The sequence below is a fragment of the Daucus carota genome, chromosome 6, assembly GCF_001625215.2.
Source record: "Daucus carota subsp. sativus chromosome 6, DH1 v3.0, whole genome shotgun sequence".
Taxonomy (NCBI): Eukaryota; Viridiplantae; Streptophyta; class Magnoliopsida; order Apiales; family Apiaceae; genus Daucus; species Daucus carota.
The window spans coordinates 21,304,041-21,318,284 of record NC_030386.2 but is presented as its reverse complement, the minus strand read 5'-3'; the positions used below and the strand labels follow the sequence as shown (position 1 = coordinate 21,318,284).

The following is a 14,244-nucleotide window of genomic DNA, read 5'->3' as shown; positions in this document are numbered from 1 at the left end:
GTGCCCAACTGCCCATATAAAGTTTATAAGCCGAAACCATCATCAAGAATTCTGAGGCCATCATTTAGGTCATAAGATTTTTGATTCACACAGAAACAAACTTTACAATAATAAAGAGAATCGCCGTGGTAATTCTGACAACAAGTACTTACAGCAACAAACACGACAGATATTTCCAAAGACCGAACTTGTTTACTCCCTCCGTCCCCCTCAATTGTTTACATTGGAAGGGGACACGGAGACCAAGACAATGTATGAAAAATGAGCAAAGTTAGATGAAAAGTGGGTAAAATGGTAGGACCTATCAATATTTAATAATAGATTTGAGATAGTGGAGAAAAGTAGTGAGTGTAATAGTAGTTTTATTGTTAAATATGAGATAGTAGAGGAAGATAGTGGGTATAATGATGAGAAAAATTTACTATTTATAATAACGTAAAGAAATGAGAGGGACATCCTAAAATAGTAACTGTAAAGAAATGAGAGGGAAGAGAGAGTACTTGATATTGAAGGAATACTAGAATCATTTTACATTTCTTTTTCAAGCAGTACTCAAATATTAAAGGACGAATACTACTAGCTAGAGCATCATAATTAGTGTTCACATCCGTAACCCCACCATAATCATACTCCCTCTGTCCCTATCAAATCTTTACAGTTACTATTTTATTTTGAGATGTCCTTCTCATTTCTTTATGTTATTATAAATAGTAAGTTTTTCTCATCATTACACCCACTATTTTCCCCTACTATCTCATATTTAACAATAAAAACTACTACTCCCTCCGTTTCAAAATGCATGACGCTTTGACTTTTTGCACGTAGTTTAAAATCTTTTGACCATGTACTTATATTTATTATTTTTGAAATTTTATTTTTCTAAATAAAAGTATATAGTCAAAATTTTAAAATATAATTTTTTTTAAAAGAAATGATGATTCTAGGTACTTGGTCAAAACACTTTGAAATGAGTGTAAAAAGTCAAAGCGTCATACATTTTGAAACGGAGGGAGTATTACATTTACACTCACTACTTTCCTCCAATATCTCAAATCTATTACTAAATATTGATGGGTCTCACCACTTTACTCACTTTTCATCTAACTTTACTCATTTTTCTTACATTGTCTTGGTCTTCGTGTCTCCTCCAATGTAAACAATTGAGGGGGACGGAAGGAGTATCTTATTACTCATAATAGTAGCACACGGCAATAAGTTGAAGATAAGATTTTGGTAAATCTATAACACAGAGTTAATCTTGTCATCTTTGATGAAAGATGCTAACCATTTTATTAGCGACCGGGCCTGCTCACAATTCGGGTTGAACAAATGAAAAACATGACCCATCCCCATTGTCTCCACAATCTCAACGTCTCCTTTCCACTCGCTCTTTTTTAGTGCCTCGTAATAACTCCAACCTCTTGTTCTCATAATATCATTCTCAGCAGTACAAACCAACACTTTGCCGCACCCAAGCCTTGCCAACAGATCTGCATTCGCTGCCGGGTTCAATATCGAGTCATCAATACCCGTTTTATCAAGGCAAAAATCATTCAGCAGCTTTTCGGATTTGTCATTCAAGAAAAACGGATGGACCAATATTATACCCGAAAACCCGGACTATCACCCGCCAAAAAAAAAACCCGGCCCAAATCACCATGCTGGTTTAGCCCCGGGTCAGGACCCGACCCGGATGCATGCGAAACAACCCATTTCAAGGCTTCCCATGAATCATCATAACATGCTGGAATTTGATGTTCGGGCGCAAGCCGGTAGTCAACCGAGACCACGATGACTTTACAAGCGGAGGCAATGGATGAAGTGTAAGGAGTGTAACAAGCCGATAAGGCGGATTCGATACAGAATCCGCCTCTGTGAAAGTAGAGTAACACCGGGATTTTTTCTCCCGGTGTCAAAGACTCTGGCAAGAAGATACGAGCAATGACTTTGGGATGAGATGAAACCACCACATCTTTGGTTCTGACACCGTTTAGATTTTCCGGTGCGAGCATAACCGGCTTGCCGGAATGCCTCTTAGTGGTTCCATTTTTGTGTATAGTGACGTATGGAAACAAGTCATAAGCAATGTCAGAGGTTTTTGAGTTTATTGCCAGAGGAGAACTCAGTATTTGTTCGAAAGAACTCATGGCAAGAGTACTGGAGAAAGGATATTGTAATGTGTTTTGTGGGGCGAGTGTTGAATGCAAATGGGGTTAAATAGCGTTTTCATCACTCAACTGACCACGAATTTTCAATTGGGTCATCAAACTCAAAAAGTTTTCAATCGAATCACCTAACAGCTCAAATGTTTCATCCGACTCATTAAACACACTAAATATTTCACAGCCGTTAGATCGGGTTGACTTTAGACGGCCAGACGTTAAATCGTGCCACGTAACGTGACACATCAGCTTTTTTACCCGTTAGCTTTTAAACCCGATCCAACACAAACCCGGTATGTTTTAACCCCGATCCAACTCCAACCCGATACACACGACTACCCATTAACCCACCCTCAATTCAAACTCTCAGCTTAAACCTAATTTAGAATTTCCACCCCAAATTAGATACCACTTTTAACTGTGACGATGGTGAGAACACGCTCGGGAGTTGAGATTAGGTTGATTCCATGCAAGAAGAAGAAGATAAGTGAAGACGCCGATGCCGACGTAGTCCATGTCGAGGAAGTCGATTCCGAGGAAGTCGAAGATGAGGAAGCCGGAGCTGAGGAAGCCGGAGCTGAGGAAGCTAGTGAAAAATCGGAGTATGTATTTCTTATTTGCTTAAGTTGTTAATTATGTTCGTTTTTTGCTAGTAGTCATAGCTATAGTTGGTTTGAAAATCAGTTGTTATATGTAATTAGGGTTTATAATATGATTTTGATTAACAGGAAGAAACTGTACACTGTTGAAGTTTTTTACGGGGGTCATTTTGTCCATGTTCCATATTTCTCCTATACAAGTAATTTGAAAAAGATTTATGAAGATGTTGATTTTCAGAACCTCACTGTTACTGAATTAAAAGCATGCTTTTCTGATGTTGTTGGCGAGTATGACTCATTATTTGTTAAAGGGCCAGAACATAAGATATATTTGTTGAGTCCAGAATCGAAGGACATATTAGTTGAAAACTGTGATAGCAAGGTTGTGTTACATGTGTATCATGTTAGTCCTCCTGAAAGTGAATCTGATATAGAGAGGGATGAAGAAGATGGTTATGGATGTAGTGATGATGAATATGTTGAGTTGAGGAAAAAAAATAGGGAAGAAAAAAAGAAAATGGATGAAGCAGAGAGACTAGCTGATTTAGGTGATGATGGTGTTGACAGTAGTGAGTCAGATGGGGCTTATTATCCTAGCAGTGAGGAGAGTGATGATGAATTTTGTTTCCCTGATCCCCCCCCAAAAAATGATAAGTTGCAGTTTGTAGATGAAGTCTTTAATGTGAAGCAGAGAGACTAGCTGATTTAGGTAATTTTTGTGATTTAACCACTGGAAGCACACAAATTGGAAGCACCCCACCTGTGAGCACCCCACCTGTGAGCACCCCACCTCTGAGCACCCCACCAGCCCCTGCAATGAAAGGAGTGAAAAAGAGTACTCCAAGAAAGAGAGTTGGAGTTGGATTGGCACCACCAAGGAGGAAGACATGACTCTATTATTTGTCTTTGACTAGCTTTTGGGACCATAAACTATGTCCTTTGTTTATCTATCAACTGTAGACCTTTATGTCATATCTTTTGCTTAGATTCCTTTAGAGACAGTGGTCCTTTTGTTTGCAGACAATGTAGCTCAAGTTTTAATATATGTTGTTGGAATCTATTTTAATTGTATTCTTCTGTTGAACCATTGTCATGCACTTGTGTTTACCTACTGCCTTGCTTTTGCCAATTAAACTACTACAATTGCACATAAAACAAGCAAATTTAAGTCTTTTCATTTTAAAAGATGAGCACAGCAAACAAGCACACCAGATCACAAGCAAGCACATTGTTTTTGCTGTTTTTTACTTGAAAAATATGAATAACAAACAAGCTACAATAACAATAAATAACAACTTTTTGGTCCTCAAATGAGCCTTCTGAATCTTCATTGTTGCTGCTTCATCCAACTTTTTTCGAACAACACCATACTCTTCATTCAATACTAGCATCTTTCTCTCAACAAAGCTCAACTCTTCCTTCATTTTCTGCAACTCTGCATCCTTCACCCTCATTTTAAACCTCAACTGATGAATAATATCTCTAGCTCTATCACTGTAGGGCGGATCAGCCCACAAGAAAAAATTACACTTCTTTGTTGGATCCTTGTAGTTGCTGCAACCAAAAAATCTTCTACCCGGATCCATAGTTCCCTCTCTCCAAGCTTCTTGCAATGGCGCTAAAATATCACACTTGCATTTCAGATGGCTGTAACCACAATCGAAGCCAGAGTTGTTTCTGTTACTTCCATACGACCTCATAGAGTTCTGGACAGATGGGCTGGAAGATGATGAGCTTTTCGAAGAAATGGACATGGAAGAAGGTTGAAGAAGATAGCTGCAAGAGAAGAAATCAAGAAATGAAGAAGGAGAAGTGGGAAATGGGTTATAAGTGATGGGTTATAAAGTGCGGGCGGGTTATAAATGATGGGTTATGAGGTTCTAACGGTCGAGTGACCTGGCGAAGCCACATAGGTTGCCAACATGCCATGTCAGCAAGCCAGCTCAATTTTCCGTCCAAAAGTTAACGTTACTAACGGCTAGTGACTTGATTGAAAGTTTTTATTAGTGTAGTTATTTGACTGAAAGCTTTTTGAGTTTGATGACCCAATTGAAAATTCGTGGTCAGTTGAGTGATGAAAACGCTATTTAACCCAATGCAAATGTTATGCAGCTGTATGGGTAGCTTATATTATATACTTATATATAATATATATAAGTGTAAGGGAGATAATTTGGTCGCATGGTCATATGGTCCAAAAGCTTATCATCCGTTGGATCGTATATTGAACAAATAAGTATCGTTAGATTAGAACAAAATTAACTTCTAATTCTATAAGGCAACTGGTATTTACTTGCATATTTATAATTCCTCAAACCAAAACAAATTCTGTCTTTCATATGTTTATGATTTTTTTAATCCAAAATAAATATTTCCTACCAGCTTTAATTGTAGAATCATATAAATCGCACCGCCACAAAATTATTTTTATATAATATATTTTAAAATTAATAAGCCGGATATTTTAATCCAAAATAAATATTTCCCACAAGTTTTAATTGTAGAATCATATAAATCGCACTGTCACAAAATTATTTTTATCAAATATATTTTAAAATTAGTAAGCCAAATTTAAATCATATTATAATAACTCTAATATAAAATAAATTTATAAATATAATCTAATGAAAGCTGACGTCACATATTATACTCAATATATATTAAAATTTGATAATTTTTTTTAATAATTTGGCATGATACATAAGAGAAAAGGGATGGTTTGATTACAATAGTTTATTTGAAGCCATTAATAACTGTGACGGTGTATTTTATACTGCATCGCCACTGTCGGATGATCCAACATGTGTAACCAGTTTTTTTTTTTTACAGAAACAAGTCTGAAAAATAGAACCTATATATTTTTACAATAGTTCTGACTTACAAACAAATCATAATTTCAAATTTTATTTAATTGAAAATTTTAATTTATTATTTATAAATTAAATTTTTTTACACCACTTACAATATATTTAAAAAATTTATAAATAATTAAAAAGTTCCCGTGCCTTACACGGGCTATACGCTAGTTTATACAGAGATACGTTCTATAATAGTAGCTGTGTGTATTTGAGGTTTAAGGTCAATGCACTTTTTGTAAACTTGATATCTAGTCGTATAGTCATGATTCATGAACTCATGATTGTGTGTATTTCAGTACTAAGGTCGATGCACTTTTTGTAACAACGAGATATAGGGACCGTTTGAGCAAACTTAAAAAAAGTGATTTCATGCTTAAAGTAAAGAAATGAATTAGAAGTGAGAAGCAAATAAGTTAAAAAATATTTGGAAAAGAAGTAGAAGAGTGAGAAAGAAGGTAACATTCTCAGTTTTTTAAAAGTGTTTCTACTTCTTTACACAAACGGGTCAAAAAAAAGCAGAAACCAGAAACGGCTTCTACTTCCTTTATATAAACGGGTTAATTATCTAGTTGGTCACTGAAGTGGGCTTAATGTATCAAATTGGTCACTGAACTCAAAACGGTATCAAGATGGTAACTGAAGTGACCATAAATATCAAATAAGTACCTTGAAATATAGGTTCAAGCAGTAAAAATATTATTTATAAAATTTTACACATTATTTCTTAATGTTACCAAAACTAAGTAAAAGGTTATGACTTCTAATATTTATGATAATATATTTAGATTTTATCAAATTTATTTATTATTTATTTTTAATTAAAACAAAAAAAATAACTATAAAATAAAATATAAATAATAAATAAACTTGATAAAATATAAATATATTATTTTAAATACTAAAAGTCATAACCTTTTAGTTGGTTGTAGTAACATTTAAAAATACATTAAACTACTTCAGTGATTAACTTGATAATTAACCCTTATACAAACACCCCAATGGTCATGACCGTTCACTTTCAAACTACGTGCAAGTTGTGTGCTACCGTCTTGGGCTGTATATAAATCGATCCACCGGTAAAATCTTATGCAACCCACCCCTTACTTGAACCAAAAAATTAAACCGTTTTAAATCAAAATTTGAATGGGTTATTTTTTTTACTGACCCGAATAGATTGCATTGGCTTAAAATTTATTGAATTTTAATCCTTATCAACTCGATTCAACCTGTTTACTATCACATTATTTGATCTAAGTTCATTAATATAGTCTCGTTTACCATCTATAGTCAATTTAATAAGTTCTAAATAAATTATATTTTGTGTTTAAATCATTTTCACATATCCTACCCGTACTTTTTCTAGTCTCCACTTCAAATTGTCTATATATTTTCCTGATTTTACATTCTCTAAATTTTGATTCTCAATTATCTTCGTACGTGTTGATCTCTGTCTCTTTTTTTTTGCTATTCTTTGAAAACGAATTGAATAACATATTAATATTATATATATATGACCGAGCTATGTTTTAGTTATTCTTATTTTCTACTTTTCTTTTTTTATATATAAAGATTTGTATTATATTTGATGTATAATTAAGCATCTATATCCAGCTTATATTGACTGAGATGTTTGTACTTTATTTACCTCTTAAATGATTTTCAACTGATTTAAATAAGCCAATCCCTCGCAAACCCGACCCATCATCTAAAATTGCCGGCTTAAATTTATACAAACCATCCAAGTTCACCTCTTTGGACACATAGACAACCAAAGAAAAAAAGTCGATAAATCGACCCTCAAAGTTCTGTGAATGTACAGCTTGACCATGACTGAGGAAAATAAAACCGAGTCACAGGAGAGTGCAGCACACTTGCTGTTGATGGAGGTAAAGACACATCTTGGAAGGTTCAAACGGAGTTGAACAGCTTAGCCATCAAGGTTTGTCGAGAAAACAAACATGGTGCAGCGGAAATAAACACTGAACACACACTCATTTCCTACTCTTATATACAGGCCCGATTCTTGACATGCTTGAAACTTGTCAATTATATATTCTGCTCATCTTAGTGAGATGCAATTTCTTTTATTGACGAGCATGGTGTGGTAGGTAATATGAAAGATGCCTGGTTTAATGTTTGGGTAAGGAAGAATGTGTCTCTTATACGCACTTATCATGTATATTTAAAGGTACTCACTGAATTCTACTTCTAGCTGGTCTACGTAGTTTTAATTTGATAAAAAATGTGGGCCTCTGCTTTCTGTCATGCGATAAGCACGAAGCTCTTGAATTTCTCAAGTTGATATTTATAGCATTTTGCTTGGGTTGAAATCGCCAAACTCAGGACAGCTTGCATGTGGATTGGATTCTTTTCAGAGGCAAAGCTCTCGTTCCAGTATCATCGGGAGTGGTTAGTGATAACATAGATGGGTTTTATCCTTCTTCTCACTATTCCGTGTATGCTGAATTCATGCTTCCTCGGAGGTCAGATTACCTGAAGTTCCTGCTCAACATGGATACTCAAGTACCTTAATGCGCTAATGACAATTCCAACAATGAATTTATATAATCCTATTGGCAAATCCCAGAGGATTATAGGTCAAAAGCTTCAAATAAGTGTATTTCTGTCATATCGGTGTCTCTTTACTAGCAAATACATCTCCGGCAGTAATTTATACGGGATATTTGTGAGGTTCATTGTGGAAGAGATCTGGAATGATACACAAGTGAGCGGGGCGGAACCTGACATGAGCGGCGAGTTCGATTTGAATTTGATCAATCCTTTTTTCTGTCGTTAAGGTGGAGAGCTGCCTGTGCATTATATTTTGTTACAGAAGCTTGCAACTAAGTTTGCATTGCACTGAACCGCAAGTGCACAACAAACACTGCACTGTTGGGTTCATTCTTCCGGTTTGTGGCCAGGATATATGATTGTTTAAACTTGCATGGTTCGACCGGCTTTTCTTAAACATTAATGGTTGGTGGGTACATTTAGCCATACTTCAGTGGCAAGAAGAAATTTAAGCCAAAATTGCCGGTCCTGTAAACCAGGCATGAGAAATAGCAGCACATGTACCACCAACATGTGAAGCAATAATTCGATTTGGGGGGGGGGGGGGGGGGCGCGTGTGAACCGATAAAACAAAATAGTACAGAAAATATATCAGATGTGGACAGAAGTTGTGTTGTATGACAGGAGATTTCTGCATTCTTCGAGTAACTTAACTATAAAGTATTAACCATTAGGTGTTGGTGTGTTAATGACTTAATGCATTCTAATTTTCCTTCTGAATATATTTTATAATCTAATTTTTATATAAGACAAGGAAATTTGGAAAAAAAAAAAGTTATGGAATGCGTTTTAAAATGCGTGTCAAGCAATGAAAAAAATTGTAAAAAAATGAGAGGGAGACAAAGAAGGTATCCATTGCCCCGATAGATTGCAAATCCTAGATACGTCTCTGAGTCTGTGTAAGGCTAAAATTAAAACAATGTTTTGGTTTGGTTTTACGATTTTGATTCAATTTTACTCACCCCTAGCTATGGACTTATATTTGTCGAACAGCTGCAGATGTGTAGCAAATGTCATCTCATCTATTATCAAATTAAAATAATACATTTTGTTCATAACAATTTTAAATAATAAAAAATTATCATTTAAAATATAGCTATCAATGTGCCTGTTTGACAAGGCACTGGCAGGAAAAGTACTCCTTTTCCAAAAAAGTGGCTTCTACTTTTTATACCTTTTTATATAACACGTAGAAACACTTTTTAGAAGTTACGAATGCTGGTTAGTCTCTCATAACTTCTGCTTCTGTTTTAGCTTGCTTCTAATTCTATTTCAATTTTTACTTTGATAAAAAAAACAATTATTTTAAGGGATCTTTTTAAAAATACCAATCTGTAAAATTATTTTTTTAAAAATACTACCATCTTTATCATTGTTTTTAAGAATATCTTTTCATAAATTGTTTTTTTCAAAAATACGGTTTGCAACTTTTGCAACCTCATTTGCAACTCCAGGCGGCGCCAGCCGTGTTGCAACCTCATTTGCAACTGGTTCAACTGAAAACTGTAAGTTGCAACTTCCAGTTTTCGGTTGCCATTTTCGACCTGTGTTTCGACATCTATATATATGTATATGTATATATATATATATATATATGTATATATATATATGTATGTATATGTATATATATATATATATATATGTATATGTATATATATATATATATATATGTATATATATAGTTGCAAATGAGGTTGCAAAAGTTGCAACTGAGGTTGCAAATGAAGTTGCAACTGCAGTTGCAGCAGTTGCAACAGTTGCAACTGCAGTTGCAACTAGTTCAACTGAAAACTGTAAGTTGCAACTTCCAGTCTTCGGTTGCCATTTTCGACCTCTGTTTCGACATCTATATATATATATATATATATATATATATATATATATATATATATATATTGCAACTGAGGTTGCAAATGAAGTTGCAACTGCAGTTGCAACTTCCCATTTTTATTTGCAACCTCATTTGCAACTTTTGCAACTTTATTTGCAACTACATGTATACATATATGTATATATATATATATATATATATATATATATATATATATATATATATATATACATATATGTCGAAACAGAGGTCGAAAATGGCAACTGAAAACTGGAAGTTGCATCTTACAGTTTTCAGTTGGACTAGTTGCAACAGTTACAACTTACAGTTTTCAGTTGAACTAGTTGCAACAGTTGCAACTTCCCATTTCTATTTGTAACTTTTGCAACCTCATTTGCAACATTTGCAACATCATTTGCAACTGAATCGGCTGGCGCCGCCCAAAGTTGCAAATAAGTTTGCAAAAGTTGCAAACCGTATTTTTGAATAAAGAATTTTATAAAATGGTATTTTTAAAAATAATTCTGAAAGATAATATTTTTGAAAACAATAAAAGAAAAGGTAGGTAATTTTATAAATTTCCCTTATTTTAACTTCGTCCAAACGTCCTGATATATATTATGTATTCCCCATTCCAGCAAGAGCAGCTCTAGTTAACTTTTCTGAATGATATAGTTTCCACTTTCCACCGACTCTATTCCCCGCTGCTGTGTTCACTTTGTAATTTTGTGGTCTGGAAGTGTTTTTTTTTTTTGGGAGGACTAAGCACTGAAGAGTAAAATATCATAAAAAATTGGAAGACAAGACTCCCAAAAGTTAAAGTAAATTGGAGGTTTCGAATGCAAAAAAGACTTTACTCTTCTATTCTTTCTTTTTTGCTTAATGTACTCTTCGTCATTAATCTCTCATATTGGAGGTGCCATGTAAGAGCAAGTCCATAGGTTACCTATCCTATAATATAAAATAATGAGTGTTAGTATATTTTAGTGATTTAGATAATCTATTTTTAGTGTCAAACTTCAATAATAATCCCTATATTTGTTCTCCTAAAATTATTTTAATAATAAAATAAATTTGAGAGAGAGAAGGAGAAAATGAGAGAATAGACAAAGAAAGAAGGAGAGAGATGATTATTTTATTCATAAATATTAAATAAGTAATGGCTAGGGGTTACTTATAAATAGGTAATGGCTAGGAGAATTAAGGTTGTGCTAGTGATTTAGGATAACACCAGAATAGTGTTGGAGTGCATTTTTTTGACACATTATCTAAATGTGAGTTTAGGACATCATATAGGTAATGTATTGGACTTGCTTATAAGCCGAAAACCAGCATCAAGAATTCTGAGGCTGTCATTTAGGTCTTGCGATTTATCATAGAAACAAACTTTATCATAATAAAGTGTATATTTAGGAGCAACTTCTATTTTTCATAAACCGTTTTCATAAAAATCCAAAAATATTTATAAAAATCTAAGAATATTTATTTTTTTTCAGCAATTTTTTTTTTTCAATCAATTTAATCACTTTGAAATTTTTTTAATTTACTTTTCATTTCTCATTCGGTTTTTTACTTTTTTCTTTAAAAAAAATACTTTTTCTTAAACTTACCCAAACATCCCTAAAAGAATTGCAAGTATTACAGCCACGAACACGACAGAACAACTTGTTTATTTAATAAATAAGCTACATTTATTTTTCAAGCAGTACTTAAATATTACAGAAATACTAAAACATCATAATTAATGTGCCCATCCCCACACATTATTACACTCCCACCATAATAATATCTTATTATAACACTATAGTAGCTTGAAGACAAGATCTTTGTAATCTATAACAAAGAATGAACCTTGTCATCTTTGATGAAAGATGCCACCAATTTCATCAGCGACCCGGCTTGCTCACAATTCGGGTTGAACAAATGAAAAACATGACCCATCCCCTTTGTTTCCACAATCTCAACCTCTCCTTTCCACTCACTCTTTTTCAACGCCTCGTAATAAGCCCAACCCCTTGGACTCAAAAAATCATTTTCAGCAGTACAAATCAACACTCTCCCACATGCCAGCTTCGCCAACAAATCCGGATCCGCCGCCGGGTTCAATCTCGGGTCATCAATACCCGTTTCGTCAGAGCAACAATAATTCCATAGCTTGTCGGGTTTGTCGTTTCCGAAAAACGGGTGGACCAAAATTATACCCGAAACCTTAACACCCGATTCGAGTCCTTTCACCCCGGCCCAAGTGGCCAGTGTGTGAGAAATATTTGCTCCCGCACTATCACCCGCCAAGAAAACCCGGCCCAAATCACCATGCTGGTTCAGCCACGGGTCAGGACCCGACCCGGATGCATGAGAAACAACCCATTTCAAGGCTTCCCATGAATCATCATAACAAGCTGGAATTTTATGTTCCGGGGCGAGTCGGTAGTCAACCGAGACCACGATGACTTTACAAGCGGAGGCAATGGAAGAAGTGTAAGGAGTGTAACAAGCCGATAAGGCGGATTCGATACAGAATCCGCCTCCGTGATAGTAAAGTAACACCGGGAGTTTCTCTCCCGGTGTCAAAAACTCCGGCAAGAAAACACGAGCAATAACTTTGGGATGAGACGAAACCACCACATCTTTTGTTCTGACGCCGTTTAGATTTTCCGGTGCGGGCATAGCCGGCTGGCCGAAATGCCTCTTGATGGTGCCATTTTTGTAAACGGTGACGAATGGAAACAAGTCATGGGCAATGTCAGAGGTATTTATGTTTATTGGCGGAGGAGAACTCAGTATCTGTTCGAAAGAACTCATGGCGAGGATCAAGAGTACCAGAGAGTATTTTAATGTGTTTTGTAGGGCGAGTGCTGGATGCAAATGTTATGTAGCTGTATGGGTAGTTTATATAGAGATACATCCAATAATACAACTATTTTGCCTTCATATCCACGTTTATAATATATTATATTATGCAAATAATATAATCAACATCCAATATCCAATATCAAAATATCAAAATCAAAATCAAAATTCAAAATATTTTTTAAAAATACTAGTAAAGAGTTTTGATTTTCAATATAAAAATAAGATTGCAAAGATAATTTTTTTTATTAAACTTATTGTTCTTATTAACTGTTTAATTTTTAGTTATATATATGAAGATATTTTTCACTAATGTTAATTTACTTTGAATTTATCATCGTTAGGAATATAAGGTAAGTATTTGTAAACTTGCTATCTGTAGTGAATATTTTTGATTTGATTTATTTTTAAAATTTCCTTAATTGTAGTTGTAGTTGTGTCAAGATAAGGTAACAATTAAATGATGATATTCTTATTCTGATTCGATTAATTGATTTCATATCTAAGTGTGTATATTTATTTATAAAATAGTGTATATTTAGTTGTAATTATTCAATTCCTCTTATCCTCTAATTAAACATGGAAGTATTTTAGAAGATTTTATTGTAAGATGTAGCATTCAAAATTAAAAAATTGAAATAAAAAATGCAATATATGTCAAGAAACTTTCGTCATTTTTTTCTCAAATTTAGTTGACATCCCGTGATTGGTTCTAACTTATACTTATAATAATGAGCCCCTATATGAAACTTTAATCATACAATTAAAATAAATCATATGTCAGTCACATATATTGGAAACAAAATTTGGAATACGTAAACTGATATATGTTTTAAATTACTATATTCTTAAAAGATGTTGGATATCTCAGAAATTATTACTAAAGATTTTTTTCCTGAAATCCTAGTTTAAGCCCACTATGTTTGATTGGTTTCCATAAAACTAGTTTTTTTTTTTTTTAACTATATAATTTTACAATTTGAGCATTTGTTCCAAGATATTCTCGAATGGCCTAGGACCTGAGTCAACAAAGAATGAACACTTAACCACTTGGGTTATCTAATCCTACTCACCTCAAATTAATTTTAATGGACCTCATGTATGAATATAAGTCATCTAGTTAGAATCAGTTATTTATTTGCCGCGTCATTTTGAAAAAATTTGGACAAAACATTAGTGTCATATTTTTAAAATTTGTTTTAAAAAAAGATATTTATAAAAACACGATCAAAATTCTTAAATATATGTATAAAAAAGTCAAAAAATTAATGGCCCTATTTGGGATTAACTGTTAGTGGATTGAATTAGATGTTTTGACTAGCGGATTAAAATAGATGTTTTGACTAGCGGATTGAGTTACCTGTTTCTCGTAA

General features: G+C 33.9%; 1 protein-coding gene and 1 pseudogene across 1 annotated transcript; both read right to left on the bottom strand.

The window, feature by feature from the left end:
- Positions 1–1,083: 1,083 nt before the first annotated feature.
- On the bottom strand, positions 1,084–2,167 carry LOC108225808 (probable carboxylesterase 13; annotated as a pseudogene).
- Positions 2,168–11,673: 9,506 nt separating this feature from the next.
- On the bottom strand, positions 11,674–12,899 carry LOC108225766 (probable carboxylesterase 13). The gene has a single exon (XM_017400716.2). It carries the CDS (start codon positions 12,821–12,823, stop codon positions 11,855–11,857), a length of 969 nt encoding a protein of 322 aa, XP_017256205.1. The 5' UTR covers positions 12,824–12,899; the 3' UTR covers positions 11,674–11,854.
- Positions 12,900–14,244: the final 1,345 nt, after the last annotated feature.